The following is a 14,777-nucleotide window of genomic DNA, read 5'->3' as shown; positions in this document are numbered from 1 at the left end:
CCAGCTGTTTGTTGCTAATAAGTAGAAATATAATTTACTTCTTTTTGTATCTTGATATTTTATCTGTGATTTGAGTAGTGAAATAAAATGATGCCTACTAGATACAGAGAAGTCTTATTCTAACTGGTCACCAGAGAACATAGAACTGTACTGATAAAGGTATAGAATTGTTAGACAAGAAAAATGTTACATAATAAGAATTCAGAGTACTTGCTCAGAATGAGTCATCATAAGAAAAATTTAGCAGCACATTGTGTATATGTGCCTGGTAACTAAACAAATGTTCAGGGATTTCAGTTATTCTCTGTACAAATGCTGACAATGATGAACCAAGAAGATATGAAACTTACTGCTAGAAGCATAATGATTGTATATTTTCTGTCTAAAAAGTTACCTTTCACGGAGATCATTGGAATTTGTTAATGGTCTGCAGTATCTAGATTACTAGTTCTTCTGGTGGTTTCTGTTGACTTCCTTGGATTTTATGCACATGCGCACGCACACACACACACACACACATCTTCTGAAAATAATGTCTTTTTAAAAAATTTTTCAGCATGTATGCCATATACTTCTTTTTCTTTCCTCATTCCACTGTATAGTGTCAATGTTGAATAAAAGTAAGGAATAATAAAAAATCCATGTTTTTTTGTGATTTTAGATGGAAAGCATTCAATATTATACTTGCTTAATAAGTATACTGTTACTTATATGATGTTAGCCATAAGTTTTTCCTGAATGTCCTTTATAAGGTTGAGGTAATTCCCTTCTATTTCTAGTTGTTCCATAAATGTTCAATTTTTTCAAATACTTTTTTCATATTTTTTGAGATGACTATATTTTCTAATAATCTAATATGGCAGATTATATTGATTTTACAGGTGGTAAAAATACCATTTCTGGAATAAAACCTATTTATTATTTATTATTTTTTGTATTCTGGATCTGATTCATTAATATTTTACTAAAGACTTTTGCCTGTTGAGGTATATTAGTTATAATCTTTTTTGTAAATGTTTTTGTCAGATTTTAGTGTGAGAATTATGTTATACTTAAGATGAGTATAAAATGTTCTCTTCTATTTTTGTTTTTTCCTTAAAGATTTTATTTATGTATTTGAGAGAGAGAGAATGTGTGAGTGAGGGGAGGAGCAGCAGGGGAGGGGGAGGGACAAGTGGACTCCGTGCTGAGCACGGAGCCTGATGTGGGGCTCCATTGCAGGACCCAGAGTTCATGACCTGAGCCAAAACCAACAGTTGATGCTTAAGCCATTGAGACACCCAGGTGCCCGATTCCCTTCTATTTTCTGAGAATATTATTTCTTCATTAAATATTTGATAACACGTCCCTCGCTGTTTCCCCCCTCAACAACAATAATTTGGCATTCATCCATAGACCTTTGTGAGAGAGGCTTTGTGGAAGCTATGTGATCCAGCACCATATGCCAAGAGACTTGGAAGGAGTCCCACTCACCTGTGCATTGGATAATAGGCATATAAAGCCCAGCTGTGGACTCTGCTATGGACTCTGCAGTGGCTTGGAAAATACTATATTAGACACCCACTGATGAGAGAGCCTTTGTGGAAGTCCAGTTTTCCAGAAGAGAAGTTCACATCTTTGGAGCAAAAAAATATATGAGTTTGGATGCATTTGGAGGGTTTTAGTGCTACACATGGGAAGGCAAAAGGAAGTCTGTCTGCACTCAGCCTGGTACATTACAGGATTAAGAGAAGTCCTATAAGCTTAAGAATTCTGCCACAAAAGGGATCAAGAAGATGGAGCAGATCTAGCCAGAGAGTTACTAAAGCTCCCACCCACCTTTGTTCTAGTTGTCTCTAGGTGTCCCCATTAAGTTGATTTTTCTGATCAACTCTTTTTTGATCTGATCAATTGAATTTGATCAATTCTGAATTTGAATTCTGATCAATTCTCTTTTTTTTTTCTTCTTCGCTGCATAGCTATAAGTTCTTAAATGATATTCTTGAGGTCTTACAGGGATATTTTCATTTGTATATGGCTGCCTCCTTATTTCTTGGTGAGGGGATGAAAGTTAGCATCTCCTACTGTGCAATCTGGCTGATCTTATTCTTCCTCAGTAGAATTTTTTAAATGGAAGAGAAGTAAATGTGTGTCCTTAGTAAATGTAGATGATCTTCCTAGTTCATTTCTTGAGAAAATGTATAGGATAATCTTAAAAAGAGAAATGAAGGCTTCAGAAATTCCTTACCATAGATTATTTTCTGAACATTAGTATCCATAAGAAGTCAATTCATTTAATTAATATTTGGCCCCAAACTCCCAGACTCAAAGTCTGTCATACATTTTCAGATACAGCATAGATGGTGCTCCTTTGTCTTTGGCCCCTAGAAAATGCTTAAGCCATTGAGCCACCCAGGTGCCCCATTCCCTTCTATTTTCTGAGAATATTATTTTTTCATCAAGTATTTGATAACATGTCTCTCACTGTTTCCCCCTTCAACAACAATAATTTGGCATTCTTCTTTGTAATAATTTGGTACACTTGTTGAAATGACAGATACAAGAACTGTGGCTATTGATAGTACTTGTGATAGTACTTATGCATATCTGAGGTAAAATGAAGTTAGAAACAAAGAAATGGTGCTATGGTAGAATCTATAAAGGTGAGAATAAGATCAATAGAAAGTTTCAGGAATTATGATGGCAACAAGTATTCAAAATGGTCATTCAGTCGATCTTAGTGTGTGTGATCTCATTAATGGTAATGGATTGCTTATAAAGTACCTATAAGACTGTTTATGTTAATAGCTGATCTCGCTTAACTCAGTATTCCAAACTCCTCAATTCCTAACATGTATTTAAATAGGTTGGCTGGCTACCTGAGCTCCCAATGATCCTCTAAACAGTGGCTTAGTTTGGAGCTCTGTATGGATCAATCTGATCTTCCTGTTACTAGTAAACGGTGGCATCTGGTGTAGTATATTTTGTATGTGACACCCATTCCGAAAGTGTTTTGGTTTACTGCATTAGCAATCCCCTCTACTGGTCAAAGAATAAACTGTTATTGCACAACTGTGGTTCTGGGGGCTTTTTCTTCCTCATATAATATTCCAGAGGTAGCATGTTGTCAAAAACATCTCAGCAGCTTGGCTATATGACATTTACCAAGAATCTGTGGTTTTTCTTCTTGTTCAGCCATCCCTTGTGTCTCTGGTAGAAGATAGTTTCCCAGTACAAAATCTTTCTATCAGCCCATAGAATCGAGGAAAGAGGAAATGAAACTACCTTCTACTTACTGCCATTAACTTGATTTTTTGATATATAATGTCTGCTGTTTTTCCAATGGCCAGAACCTAGTTACATAACCACATCTGGTTGCAAGAGAGTCTGAAAAATTTTTTCTTTATCTTGGTGTTTGTGGCCCTGCTAATAATAAACTCCTATTACTAAATGGGAAAAAAAAGGAATGAATATTGGGAGACAATTGCCAGTTTCTGTGCTCTTTAGCTCAGCGTTAGTCTTAGAAGTTATGGTGGCAGGATACTCTTGCTACTAGTCATGTTGTCTGGAGTGCCAAAGTTTATATAGAGAAGGTAGAGATCAGTATGGATCAAAGTATCATGAACTATTTTATTGATTATAAGAAGCAAGATTTCATAGATTCATCTTTTTCTGTAGAGATCTCAGGATTTTCTTAGTACCAATTTCTAGAAACTGTCTAATATCCACATGGTTACTGTGGGAAATATCCTATAGTAAAATATGGCATTATACCTTTATTCATATTTGGTTGTACAGTAGTGGATACCTAACCAGATCTGGTCCAATGGCAGTACTCTCCAACCTTGATACAGTTGGTCCCTGTTAAGGTGAGCATCTGATTCATATTAAGAGAGATAGGGAAGTTCTGAATGTCTTTTCTGGAATTTCTGGACAGTTGAACCAAGAGAATTTTCCCTCTTAAGCTCTAGAGTTTTTGTCAGGTATGCTTTTGACCATGTGGAGAAAGGTGAGCCTCAGTAAAACAGAAAAATGAAGCTGGAGTGTAAACATAAATGAAAACAAGAGAAACAAAGATAAACCACCTATTATTTATTCCTTCAATGCCAGTGTAATAAATTATATTCTGTTCTTAGTCTCATAATATTTTACTTATTTTCTGAACTTAATAGAAATGTTATTTATATTTCAGCTGGTGTACAGTAGTAATATATAGCTTATTGGAGGTGGAAAAGAATTATAGGTCAGGGGGCTTCAGATTCAATAATTAAGTTTATGCTTATTTATCTTAAATATCTTTGAAGAGTGTTTTAGAAGCCATGAGGAAGATATATCTACCCTCTCATCATTCATTTGTGGAAAATTTAAAATGATTCTATCTGCAAATTCGCTGGCACATGTAGGATTGGTATTATCTCTTCCAGTAAATATATTTAGGGAACCACAAAACAGAAAGTATAATGAAATTAGTGAGGTGACATTGGAAACATAATTAAGAAGAGATCATTAGGCAGTTTTTTCAAATATTAATCTTTAAAAATCTCTATTGCCTCAAATAGAATAGGTATAATTCAAGTTGGGGGTCTTGGTTTTGGACGTCAAATTCCATAAGGAAGAAAGATTATGGAATATAGTTACCAAAGGTGCTGATTTTTTCTTTCATTCAATAAATATTTATCTAACACCTTAATTGGGTATGACATTTCTCTTTTAGCACAGGAAACACAGTGATGGACAAGACAAAAAAAGATTCCTATTGTTATGGAGGTTATAGTCCAGTGAAGGGTTCAGGTAATAAATATAAAAATAAAGATTCTGTCGCTGGATTGTCGTGTACCAGGCTGAGTAAAGATTATGGAAAGAAAATTGGATTTTATCCTTGGTATAATATTTAAGCAGAGACTGATAAATGGTTTTTATTTTCTTAAAAAAATCATTCTGATTTATGGAATGCAGAATGCTTCCACTCTCCACTATAGGAAGTGGAGAATGGAAGCAGGGAATCAATTAGAAAGCTTTTTGTAGACTATTAGAAGAGAAATTGATGTTATATCAGGTTCGAGTTGTAGCCTGTTGTAGTCATACTCCGGCTGTATTTAGGAAATAGTGTCAATAAGACTTGGATTGGGTGGTAGAGGCAGGTAGTAAGGGGGAAAAATAAATCAAGTATGATTCCTGCTTTGGCCTGAGTATCTGGTTGACTACTGGTCCTAGAAACTGAAATAAAGTATAGAGGTAAATCAGAATTTGGTTTTAGGATATGTTGTAAATGTAAAGATGAAGTTGAGTCAGATGTCAGGTTATGAAAGTTAAAATTTTAGCTAACATTTCAGTGTCTCTGTTTATTCTAGTTGAGGTGGGATAGCCATCTAACTGGAAACATAAGCTAGTAGTCTCTAATAGTTGTCAAGGAGTATAGCCTCAAACTTCCTAATGCTCAATGCTATTTATGAGGATTGCCTAAATTATTTGCAATAATTTCCCAACACTCACATTTACTGTCCTAGTACCAGCCATGCATAAATATCTATTCCAGTGCATTCACTATTTATTTGTACCTCATGGCATTGATAATAGGATACAGGGAATCTAAATACACTATTTAGTCTATAGAAGGAAATATTTTCATAGTAGATTTGGTCAGTATACTAGATATAAGGGAACATTTTGACATGTGACTTCACGTTTGCAAGGTGTTGCCCTTTTAGTGTTTCCATCTCACCCTGGAAGACTCAGACTGATCTGAGAGAAAGCCCCTAACACTAATAAAAGAGGGTATTCAAGAGAGAAATTAATAATAAATTTCATTGGTACCTTTAGATGCAATAGATAGACTAATGAAAAATAGGCTAGATGAAGAACATCACTTTCAACAGAATTCATCTGACTATGGATCTTTTTCAACTTACAGTGGAGTTACATTTTAATAAACCATGCATTTAATACACTTAACCAGGGCCCTTGGGTGGTCCAGTGGTTGAGCATCTGCTCAGGGCATGATCCCAGAGTCCCGGATCGAGTCCTGCATCGGGCTCCCCACAGGAAGCCTACATCTCCCTCTGCCTATATCTCTGCCTCTCTCTGTCTCTCATGAATAAATAGATCTTTGAAAAAACAGTACACGTAACCTGTTGAACATCATAGCTTAGCCTACCCTCCCTTAAAGGTGCTCAGAAAGAACACTTATATTAGCCCATAGTAGGGCAGAATCATCTAACCACAAAGCCAATTTTGTAATAAAGTGTTGAATATCTCAAGTAATTTTTTGAGTACTATAAAAATAGAATGATTATATGGGTACAGAATGGTTGTAAGTGAATTTGTTGTTTACATTTATGATCCTGTGGCTGACTAGGAACTGTGGCTTACCACTGCTACCCAGCATCACGAGTATCATACCACTTAGCCCAGGAAAAGATTAAAATTCAAATTCTGAGGTACAATTTCTACTGAATGTATATTGCTTTTGCACCATCATAAATTTGAAAAATTGTTAGGTTGAACTATTTTTAGTTGGGGACTGTCTGTAGTCTGTGATTAAATACAATTTTTATATTATCTCTCTAAATTGGACTGAATTATCCAATTTCTGACTTTTCTTGAATAATATCTTGGTGTTCAACAAGCTCTGAATTGGCATTCCTAACCTGGTATCTAATATTTACAAGTTAACTGATTAAACATTGTGAATACTTAGAAATAACATCACTTTTCCTAATGGTATCTATACAATTGCCTTTGATGGACTAATGTTTAAAAATGGTGAAAAGAGAATTAGGAGATGGTAAAGAAAGAAAAATAATATACGGGAAAATGTAACTAATGAAAGGAGCAGGTAAATGAGAAATTCTCCTGATCATAAAAGAAAATGGAGAAGAATTAGATGGGAATTCACAATGGCTAAATAGACATCATCTTAACTAATTCTAACAATCCATTGAGGTAGATGTTGTTTACTTTTATGGATGAAGCAGCTAGGTTTAGCAAGTTTCATTTTAGAGAAAGTAACTGTGCTAGGCAGAATTCTTTTATTTTTTATTTAAATTCCATTTGGTTAATGTAGAGTGTAATGTTAGCTTCAGGTGTAGAATATAGTGATTCAACACTTCCATAAAACACCTGGTGCTCATCACAAGTGCACTCCTTAATCCCTACCGCCTATGTAACCCATTATAAACCCACCTGCCCTCTGGTGACCATCAGTTTGTTCTTCATAGTTAGGAGTCTGTTTCTTGGTTTACCTCTCTTTTTTTCCCCTCTTTGTTCATTTGTTTTTTTTTCTTAAATTCCATGTTTGAGTAAAATCATATAGTATTTCTCTTACACTGACTTCACTTAGCATAATATTCTCTAGCTAAATCCACATCATTGCAAATGGCAAGATCTCATTCTTTTTATGACTAAGTAATACTCCATTGTATATGTATATCACATCTTCTTTATCCATTCATTAGTGGACATTTGGGCTCTTTCCATAATTTGGCTATTATAGAAATGCTGCTATAAACATCAGGGTGCATGTGTACCTTTGAATTAGTGTTTTTGTATCTTTTGGGTAAATACCTAGTAGTGTAATTGATGAATTTTAGGGTTCTATTTTTAACATTTTGAGGAACCTCTATACTGTTTTCCAGAATGGCTGTAGCAGTTTACATTCCCACCAACAGTACAAGACAGTTCTCCTTTTTCCACATCCTTGCCAACATTTGTTATTTACTGTGTTAATTTGAGCCATTCTGACAGGTGAGAGATGATATACCATTGTAGTTTTGATATGTATTTTGCTGCTGATGAGTGATGTTGAGCATTGTTTCATGTGTCTGTTGGCCATTTGTATGTTTTCTTTGGAAAAATGTCTGTTCATGTGTTCTGCCCATTATTTTGGGTGTTGAGTTTGATATATTTTGGATACTACCCCTTTATCAGATATGCCATTTGCAGGTATCTTCTTCCATTTTCATAGGTTGTCTTTTAGTTTTGTTGATAGTTTCCTTCACTGTGCAGCAGCTTTTTATTTTGATGTAGCCCCAATTTTTGGGGGGTTTATTTTTGCCTTTGTTTCTCTTCCTTCAGGGGACATATTTAGAAAGAAGTTGCTACTGCTGATGTCAGAGAGGTTACTGCCTGTGTTCTTCTCTAGGATTTTCATGGTTCCATGTCTCACCTTTAGGTCTTTTACCCACTTCAAAATTATTTTTGTGTATGGTGTAAGACAGTGATCTAGTTTAATTCTTTCCATGTTGCTATCCAGTTTTCCTAGCATCATTTGTTGAAGAGGCTGTCTTATCCCTATGGATGTTCTTTCTTGCTTTGTTGAAGGTTAATTGACCATATAGTTATGGGTTCATTTCTGAATTTTCTGTTGTTTCATTGATCTTTGTATCTTATTTTTGTGCTAGGACCATACAGTTTGTGATGCTTCTAGCTTTTCTTTTGTTTTTCAAGATTGTTTTTGGCTATTTGGGGTCTTTTGTGGTTCCATGAAAATTTAAGACTCTCCTAGTGTACAAACCTTGGATAATCCTTTCCCTTTGAGTTGGGACAGAACCAGTGAATATGTGATGGAATATCATTCCCGTGATTATAGTATGTAGTAAAGATGAAGGAATTTTGAATATGAAATTAAGATCCATAATTAGTGAACTTTAAGTTAGTCAAAGGGAGATCATTCTGAGTGGGCTGTGAGCCATTTAAAAGATGAGAGATGTCAAAGAGATTCTCTTGCTGGCTCAGAAGAAACAAACTGTCATGTTGGGAGAGGGCCTATAACTGGGATGTGAACAGAATACCTAGGAGACAAGAGCAACCCCTGGCAGATAGTAAGAAAAGGAAACTACGGTTACAAAACAACTTGAATTCTATCAACAATCAATGAGCTTAGAAGGGGACTTCAGCCTCTGATGAGACTGCGGCCCCTGCTAATGATTTTATTTAGCCTTATGAAACTCTTGAGCAAAAAGAACACTCACTTGTGTGATATTATAAATGGGTGGTGTTTTAAGTTGCCAGGATTTTGGTAATTTTTTACACAATGATGAATATTAAATATAGTAATGAAGGAAAAAGTAGTTAATCATTTGACAATTTTGCTCCCTTTATTTTAGACTTCCTGAAGATACACTTAGGTTTCTTCAATTAGATTTTGTTATAGACCTGGCTTTTTATGAGTTCCTATTCATAATCTAGGAAAGTAAGTATAGTTTTCTTGTATTATGTATTGCCTTGTTTCACAGAGCACTCTCATGGTTTATGCTTCTATAACTCTCCTTACCCCTCATGATATCTTTTGTGATGGAAATGACTCAAAATGAAATAAAAGGAGATATAACCATGAGCACTGCTTATCACTTCAATTCTTTTTTCTTGAAGTGATAAGCAAGAAACTTTTCACTAGGAAAACTTTTGAATTAGATACTAGTAGAGAAGGCAAAGCAAGCATATAACATATGAGGGAATGGACTAAGATGAGAAAGGAAGGGAGTTTTAACCTAAATATATTTCTAACTTTAACAGGTTCAAAAAATGCACCATTTGCCTGCTATGAAGAAATACATTCTCAAACTGATAGGTTTGGGAACTGCGGTCTAAAAAGAGGCCAGTATATATTCTGTTCATGGAGGTATGCTATGCAAATGTTAGATACTTTTTTTTTTGTTTCATAAGATTCTATTTTTAGATTTTCTCTCTATGTCTCATTCATCCTAGTGGTTTCAAGGATCACATGTGTTTGGGAATGAATGGGAATGAATCTTAAATTAAATTCTATAGCCCTGACATCTTTCTTGTGCCATAGGCTTAAATTTCTGTCTGTTTTTTTTTTTTTTCTGTATGTGGGTGATCATTAGGCTTCTAAATTCAGTCCAAGATTGAAAGTAATGATAGTCATTACACCTTTCCTCTTTGAACCTGCATTTTTCTTTACAAAAATGCTATCCCCATTCACTTCATTGCTTGCTCAAGCTGAAGACTACCCAGTGTTTATAAAATGAATTTAATTTCCCCTGCATCTGAAAAGCAAGCTCTTTGATATTTTGGTCATAAATTTAATTTAATAAACATCTCTTAAGAATCTACTATGTGCCTGACACTGGGCTAGCTCCTTGTTAGCAAAGCATACATGACCCTTGTACTTAGGAATTTGTACACTGGTAAGCACATCATGTATTGTTTCCTTGGTTTGTTATGCTATTACTTTTGTTTAGAAATACCTTACTCTCTGCCTATTAAAATTGGACTCAGAAGGCATCTTCTCCATGAAATTTCCCCTAATTGCTAAGTTAGAATGTGTCCTTATCTTAAATCTTCATAAGAATTATTTTATTTGTAGCACTTTCAATAGGGTTTATATTACATTTAATATTAAACGGTAAGGTCCTTGAGGATAGGGGTCACAACTTATTTATCTTTCTATCTTTCTACAGAAGGATATGAAATACTTGAGTGAATTGATTATTTGACAATAAGTATATATCTGCACAGGGAATAAAAGACCATTAGCACCATTGAAAGATAACCTTGTAGAATATTTGCTTCAAATGTTAGTGTTAAAATTACACTCTCTCTAGTAACATTTAACATAAATGGAGGTCATTCATTTTTTTTTTTTGTCAAGGAAAGCTAATCTGAAGTATTCCTAATAAATGCCTAATGTGTAATAATCATATAATTTTATTATGTTTGCAGGGATCTTCAATGTGGAAGATTAATTTGTACTTATCCTACTCGAGTTCCTTTTTACAAAGAAAATAGTGCTGTGATTTATGCCTTTGTACGAAATAGTTTATGTATAACTATAGACTACAAATTACCTCACTCAAAACGAGATCCAATGGAGGTCCCCAGTGGCAGTTTTTGTGATGAAGACAGGGTAAATGATTTAAAATCTATTTTTGTCTAATTTTATTCATTTCTTTAATAAATATTTTCACTTGTTTCAAATTTCAATTCATTTCTAGTGCTATATAACTTTAAATCTTTCAATAAGGAGAAAATGAATAAGCTTCATTTTGTCTTCATATATTAAGAGGGCAAAAGGAATGTTTGATATCCTTCAGAATTTCAGTATTATGACCAAGGAAACTCCCAAGTATTTCATGGCTGTAGTGTAGAGAGGAGAGATCTTGGAAGTATATTAAGTACTCCATAGCATGGAAATTCACTTTCTTTCTTAGAGAAAAGAAGAAATCTCACTTTGTAATATATGTCTCCTTGTAGCCCATTATATAAGAGCATAACTTACATCAGCCTTCTTGGAATCAAGTCTTCAAAACTGATTTTTTTTTCTTTTACATTTTAAAAGTTACCTAACCAGTCTGAGGTACTATAACTGTATATAAAGTGAGGATAATAATAGCATTTACTCTATGGGGTTATTGCAAAGATTAAATAAAATAACTGTAAAGTGCTTCATATGATGCCTGTCACATAGTGAAAGTTAAATACAGATTGGCTATTATTATTGATTATTATAATTCATTATCTCTGAGGCTAACTCAAATCTGGAGAAAACATACAATGAATGAATTTACTTCAAAATCTCATTTAATTCCTGACCAGATCTTTGCTTATGAGGAACCATAATATAGTATATGGTGTACACATTAAGTACTAAGATGTGCATACATCTATATTCCAATGTTTTCATTCAATAAATGATTTTGAACAGATTTTTAATATGTGAAATGTATATGTTAATAGCCATTTCTGGTGGTTTAAACTATAAGTTTAAATAAGTTTACTATAGGTAAAATATGTAGTCTTCTTAGTATTGATTTACTCTTCATGCGTCTGAGTCATAAATGCTTCCTTGATGGATGTATATACGAAGGAGCTCAGTAGATAGATATATTTAGGCCATGGAGCCAAAATAATTACAAAATGAAACATAGTCAACAGATGATTTGTTATTATTCAGTTGATAATTTAGTCAGAATAGAATCCTTTTTATAACATGGAAAATTCTCAGGGATAATTCATGAGAACACATTTTATGAAGTAGTTTTTAGTATAAATCACATATGATGAAACATTCTTGGCAATATTTTTGTCAGCATCCTTGTATAGCAGGACTTTTCATTTCAGTTTCAACTGATGCAGGCAGACAATAAATACTACATTTGAGGAGGGGGAAAGATGGCAGAAGAGTAGGGTCCCCAAGTCACCTGTCCCCACCAAATTACCTAGATAACTTTCAAGTCATCCTGAAAACCTACGAATTCGGCCTGAGATTTAAAGAGAGAACAGCTGGAATGCTACAGTGAGAAGAGTTCGCGCTTCTATCAAGGTAGGAAGACGGAAAAAAAAAAAAAGAAATAAAAAAGCATCCAAGGGGGAGGGGCCCCACGAGGAGCCTACAGGAAAGCCCTGTCCAGGAGAAGCAGGAGCTTCACCAATCTTCCGGAGGAAAGGCGCTCGCAGGGAGTTGGAGCAGGACCCCAGGAGGGGCGGGGATGCCTTCAGGCTCCTGGGGGCACTAACAGAGGACCTGCGCCCTGGGGAAGAGTGCGCCACACACCACGGGCGGAGCACCCTAATGGCCTGGAGAGTGCACCTGGCGGGGCTCCGGGAGCGCAATTGCAGCAGAGCAGGCCCTGGAGCCCAGGGCGCTGGGGAACACAGCCCAAGATCCAGCGCTCCCTCCGGGACAGGAAGAGGCCAGGAGGAGACAGGAAAGCAAGGCCGCTCCTGCCAGTGGGTGGCCCCAAGCTATGCAGATCAGCAGCCCCGCGCCCGGAGCATCCAGGCCCCTACAGACTGAGAGCTGCGGTAGTTACTGCGGGAGCTAATTCCAGGGCTGGAGAGCTGGCCACCGCCGCTGTGGTTGTTCCTCATGGGGCCTCACAGGATAAACAACCCCCACTGGGCCTCACCATGGCCTCACAGGATAAACAGGATAAACAACTCCCACTGAGCCCTGCACCAGGCAGGAGGCTGAGCAGCTCCCCCAGATGCTCACACCTGAGAGTCAGCACAGCAGGCCCCTCCCCCAGAAGACCAGCTAGAGGGACAGGGAAAAAACAAATTATTCACCAAGCAACACTGGAAAGTTACAGGGGAAGTCGAGGGATTTACAGTATATAGAATCAGAGGATACTCCCCCTTGTTTTTTGTTTTCTGTTGGCTTCCCCGCCCCCTTTTTTTCTTTTCTTCTTCCTTTTTTTTTTTTTTTTTCCTTTTTTCTCTTCTCTCTTTTTCTCCTTATTCCAGTACAACTTGTTTTTGGCCACTCTGCACTGAGCAAAATGACTAGAAGGAAAAACTCACCTCAAAAGAAAGAATCAGAAACAGTCCTCTCTCCCACAGAGTTACAAAGTTTGGATTACAATTCAGTGTCAGAAAGCCAATTCAGAAGCACAATTATAAGGCTACTGGGGGCTCTTGAAAAAAGCATAAAGGATTCAAGAGACTTAATGACTGCAGAATTTAGAACTAATCAGGCAGAAATTAAAAATCAGAGATGAGATGCAATACAAACTAGAGGTCCTAATGTTGATGGTTAACAAGGTAGAAGAACGAGTGAGTGACATAGAAGACAAGTTGATGGCAAGGAGGGAAACTGAGGAAAAAAGAGAAAAACAAAAGATCATGAGGATAGGTTAAGGGAAATAAATGACAGCCTTCAAAGGAAAAATCTGCGTTTAATTGGGGTTCCTGAGGGTGCTGAAAGGGACAGAGGTCCAGAATATGTATTTGAACAAATCATAGCTGAGAACTTTCCTAACCTGGGAAGGGAAACAGGCATTCAGATCCAGGAAATAGAGATCCCCACCTAATATCAATAAAAACCGCTCAATGCCTCGACATTCAATAGTGAAGCTTGCAAAGTCCAAAGATAGAGAGAAGATCCTTAAAGCAGAAAGAGACAAGAAATCTCTAACTTTTATGTGAAGAAATATTATATTAACAGCAGACCTCTATACAGAGACCTGGCAGGCCAGAAAAGGCTGGCAGGATATAATCAGGGTCCTAAATGAGAAGAACCTGCAGCCAAGAATCCTTTATCCAGCAAGGCTGTCATTCAGAATAGAAGGAAAAAGAGCTTCCAAGATAGGCAGAAACTGAAAGACTACGTGACTACCAAGCCAGCTCTGCAAGAAATACTAAGGGGGATTCTGTAATAGAAAGAGGAAGTCCAAGGGAACAATCCACAAAAACAGGGACTGATAGATATCATGATGACACTAAATTCATATCTTTCAATAGTAACTCTGAACGTGAATGGGCTTAATGATCCCATCAAAAGGCGCAGGGTTTCAGATTGGATAAAAAGCAATACTCATCTCTTTGCTGTCTACAAGAGGCTCATTTTAGACAGAAGGACACCTACAACCTGAAATTAAAAGGTTGGAGAACCATTTACCATTGAAATGGTCCTCAAAAGAAAGCAGGGGTAGCCATCCTTTTATAAGATAAATTAAAGTTTATCCCAACGATTGTAGTAAGAGATGAAGAGGGACACTATATCATACTTAAAGGATCTATCCAACAAGAGGACCTAACAATCATCAATATATATGCCCCGAATGAGAGCTGCCAAGTATATCAATTAATAACCAAAGTTAAGACATACTTAGATAATAATACACTTGGTGACTTCATTGTAGCGCTTTCTACAATCAATAGGTCTCTAAGCACAACATCTCCAAAGAAACAAGAACTTTAAATGATACACTGGACCAGATGGATTTCACAGATATTTACAGAACTTTACATCCAAACACAACTGAATACACATTCTTCTCAAGTGCACATGGACCTTTCTCCAGAATAGACCACATACTGGGTCACAGATCAGGTCT

At 36.2% G+C, this 14,777-nt stretch overlaps 1 protein-coding gene across 13 annotated transcripts in view; it reads left to right on the top strand.

Annotated features, from left to right (window-relative positions):
- The window catches only part of ADAM32 (ADAM metallopeptidase domain 32), a 182,315-nt gene that overhangs the window by 118,255 nt on the left and 49,283 nt on the right, over positions 1 to 14,777 (top strand). For all 13 annotated transcript variants that reach the window (XR_007402624.1, XR_003130885.3, XR_007402626.1 and 10 more), the window contains 2 exons: positions 9,493 to 9,598; positions 10,663 to 10,846. Coding sequence is in view for 9 of the 13 variants with exons in the window: in XM_025434901.3 (XP_025290686.1) it covers positions 9,493 to 9,598; positions 10,663 to 10,846 (290 nt within the window). In the remaining 4 variants the exon portion in view is untranslated. The remainder of the gene's footprint in view (positions 1 to 9,492; positions 9,599 to 10,662; positions 10,847 to 14,777) is intronic.

The sequence above is a fragment of the Canis lupus genome, chromosome 16 (genome assembly GCF_003254725.2).
Source record: "Canis lupus dingo isolate Sandy chromosome 16, ASM325472v2, whole genome shotgun sequence".
In the NCBI taxonomy this organism is placed as follows: domain Eukaryota; kingdom Metazoa; phylum Chordata; class Mammalia; order Carnivora; family Canidae; genus Canis; species Canis lupus.
The sequence above is the reverse complement of the archived record's forward strand: the minus strand, read 5'-3'. Positions and strand labels throughout refer to the sequence as shown.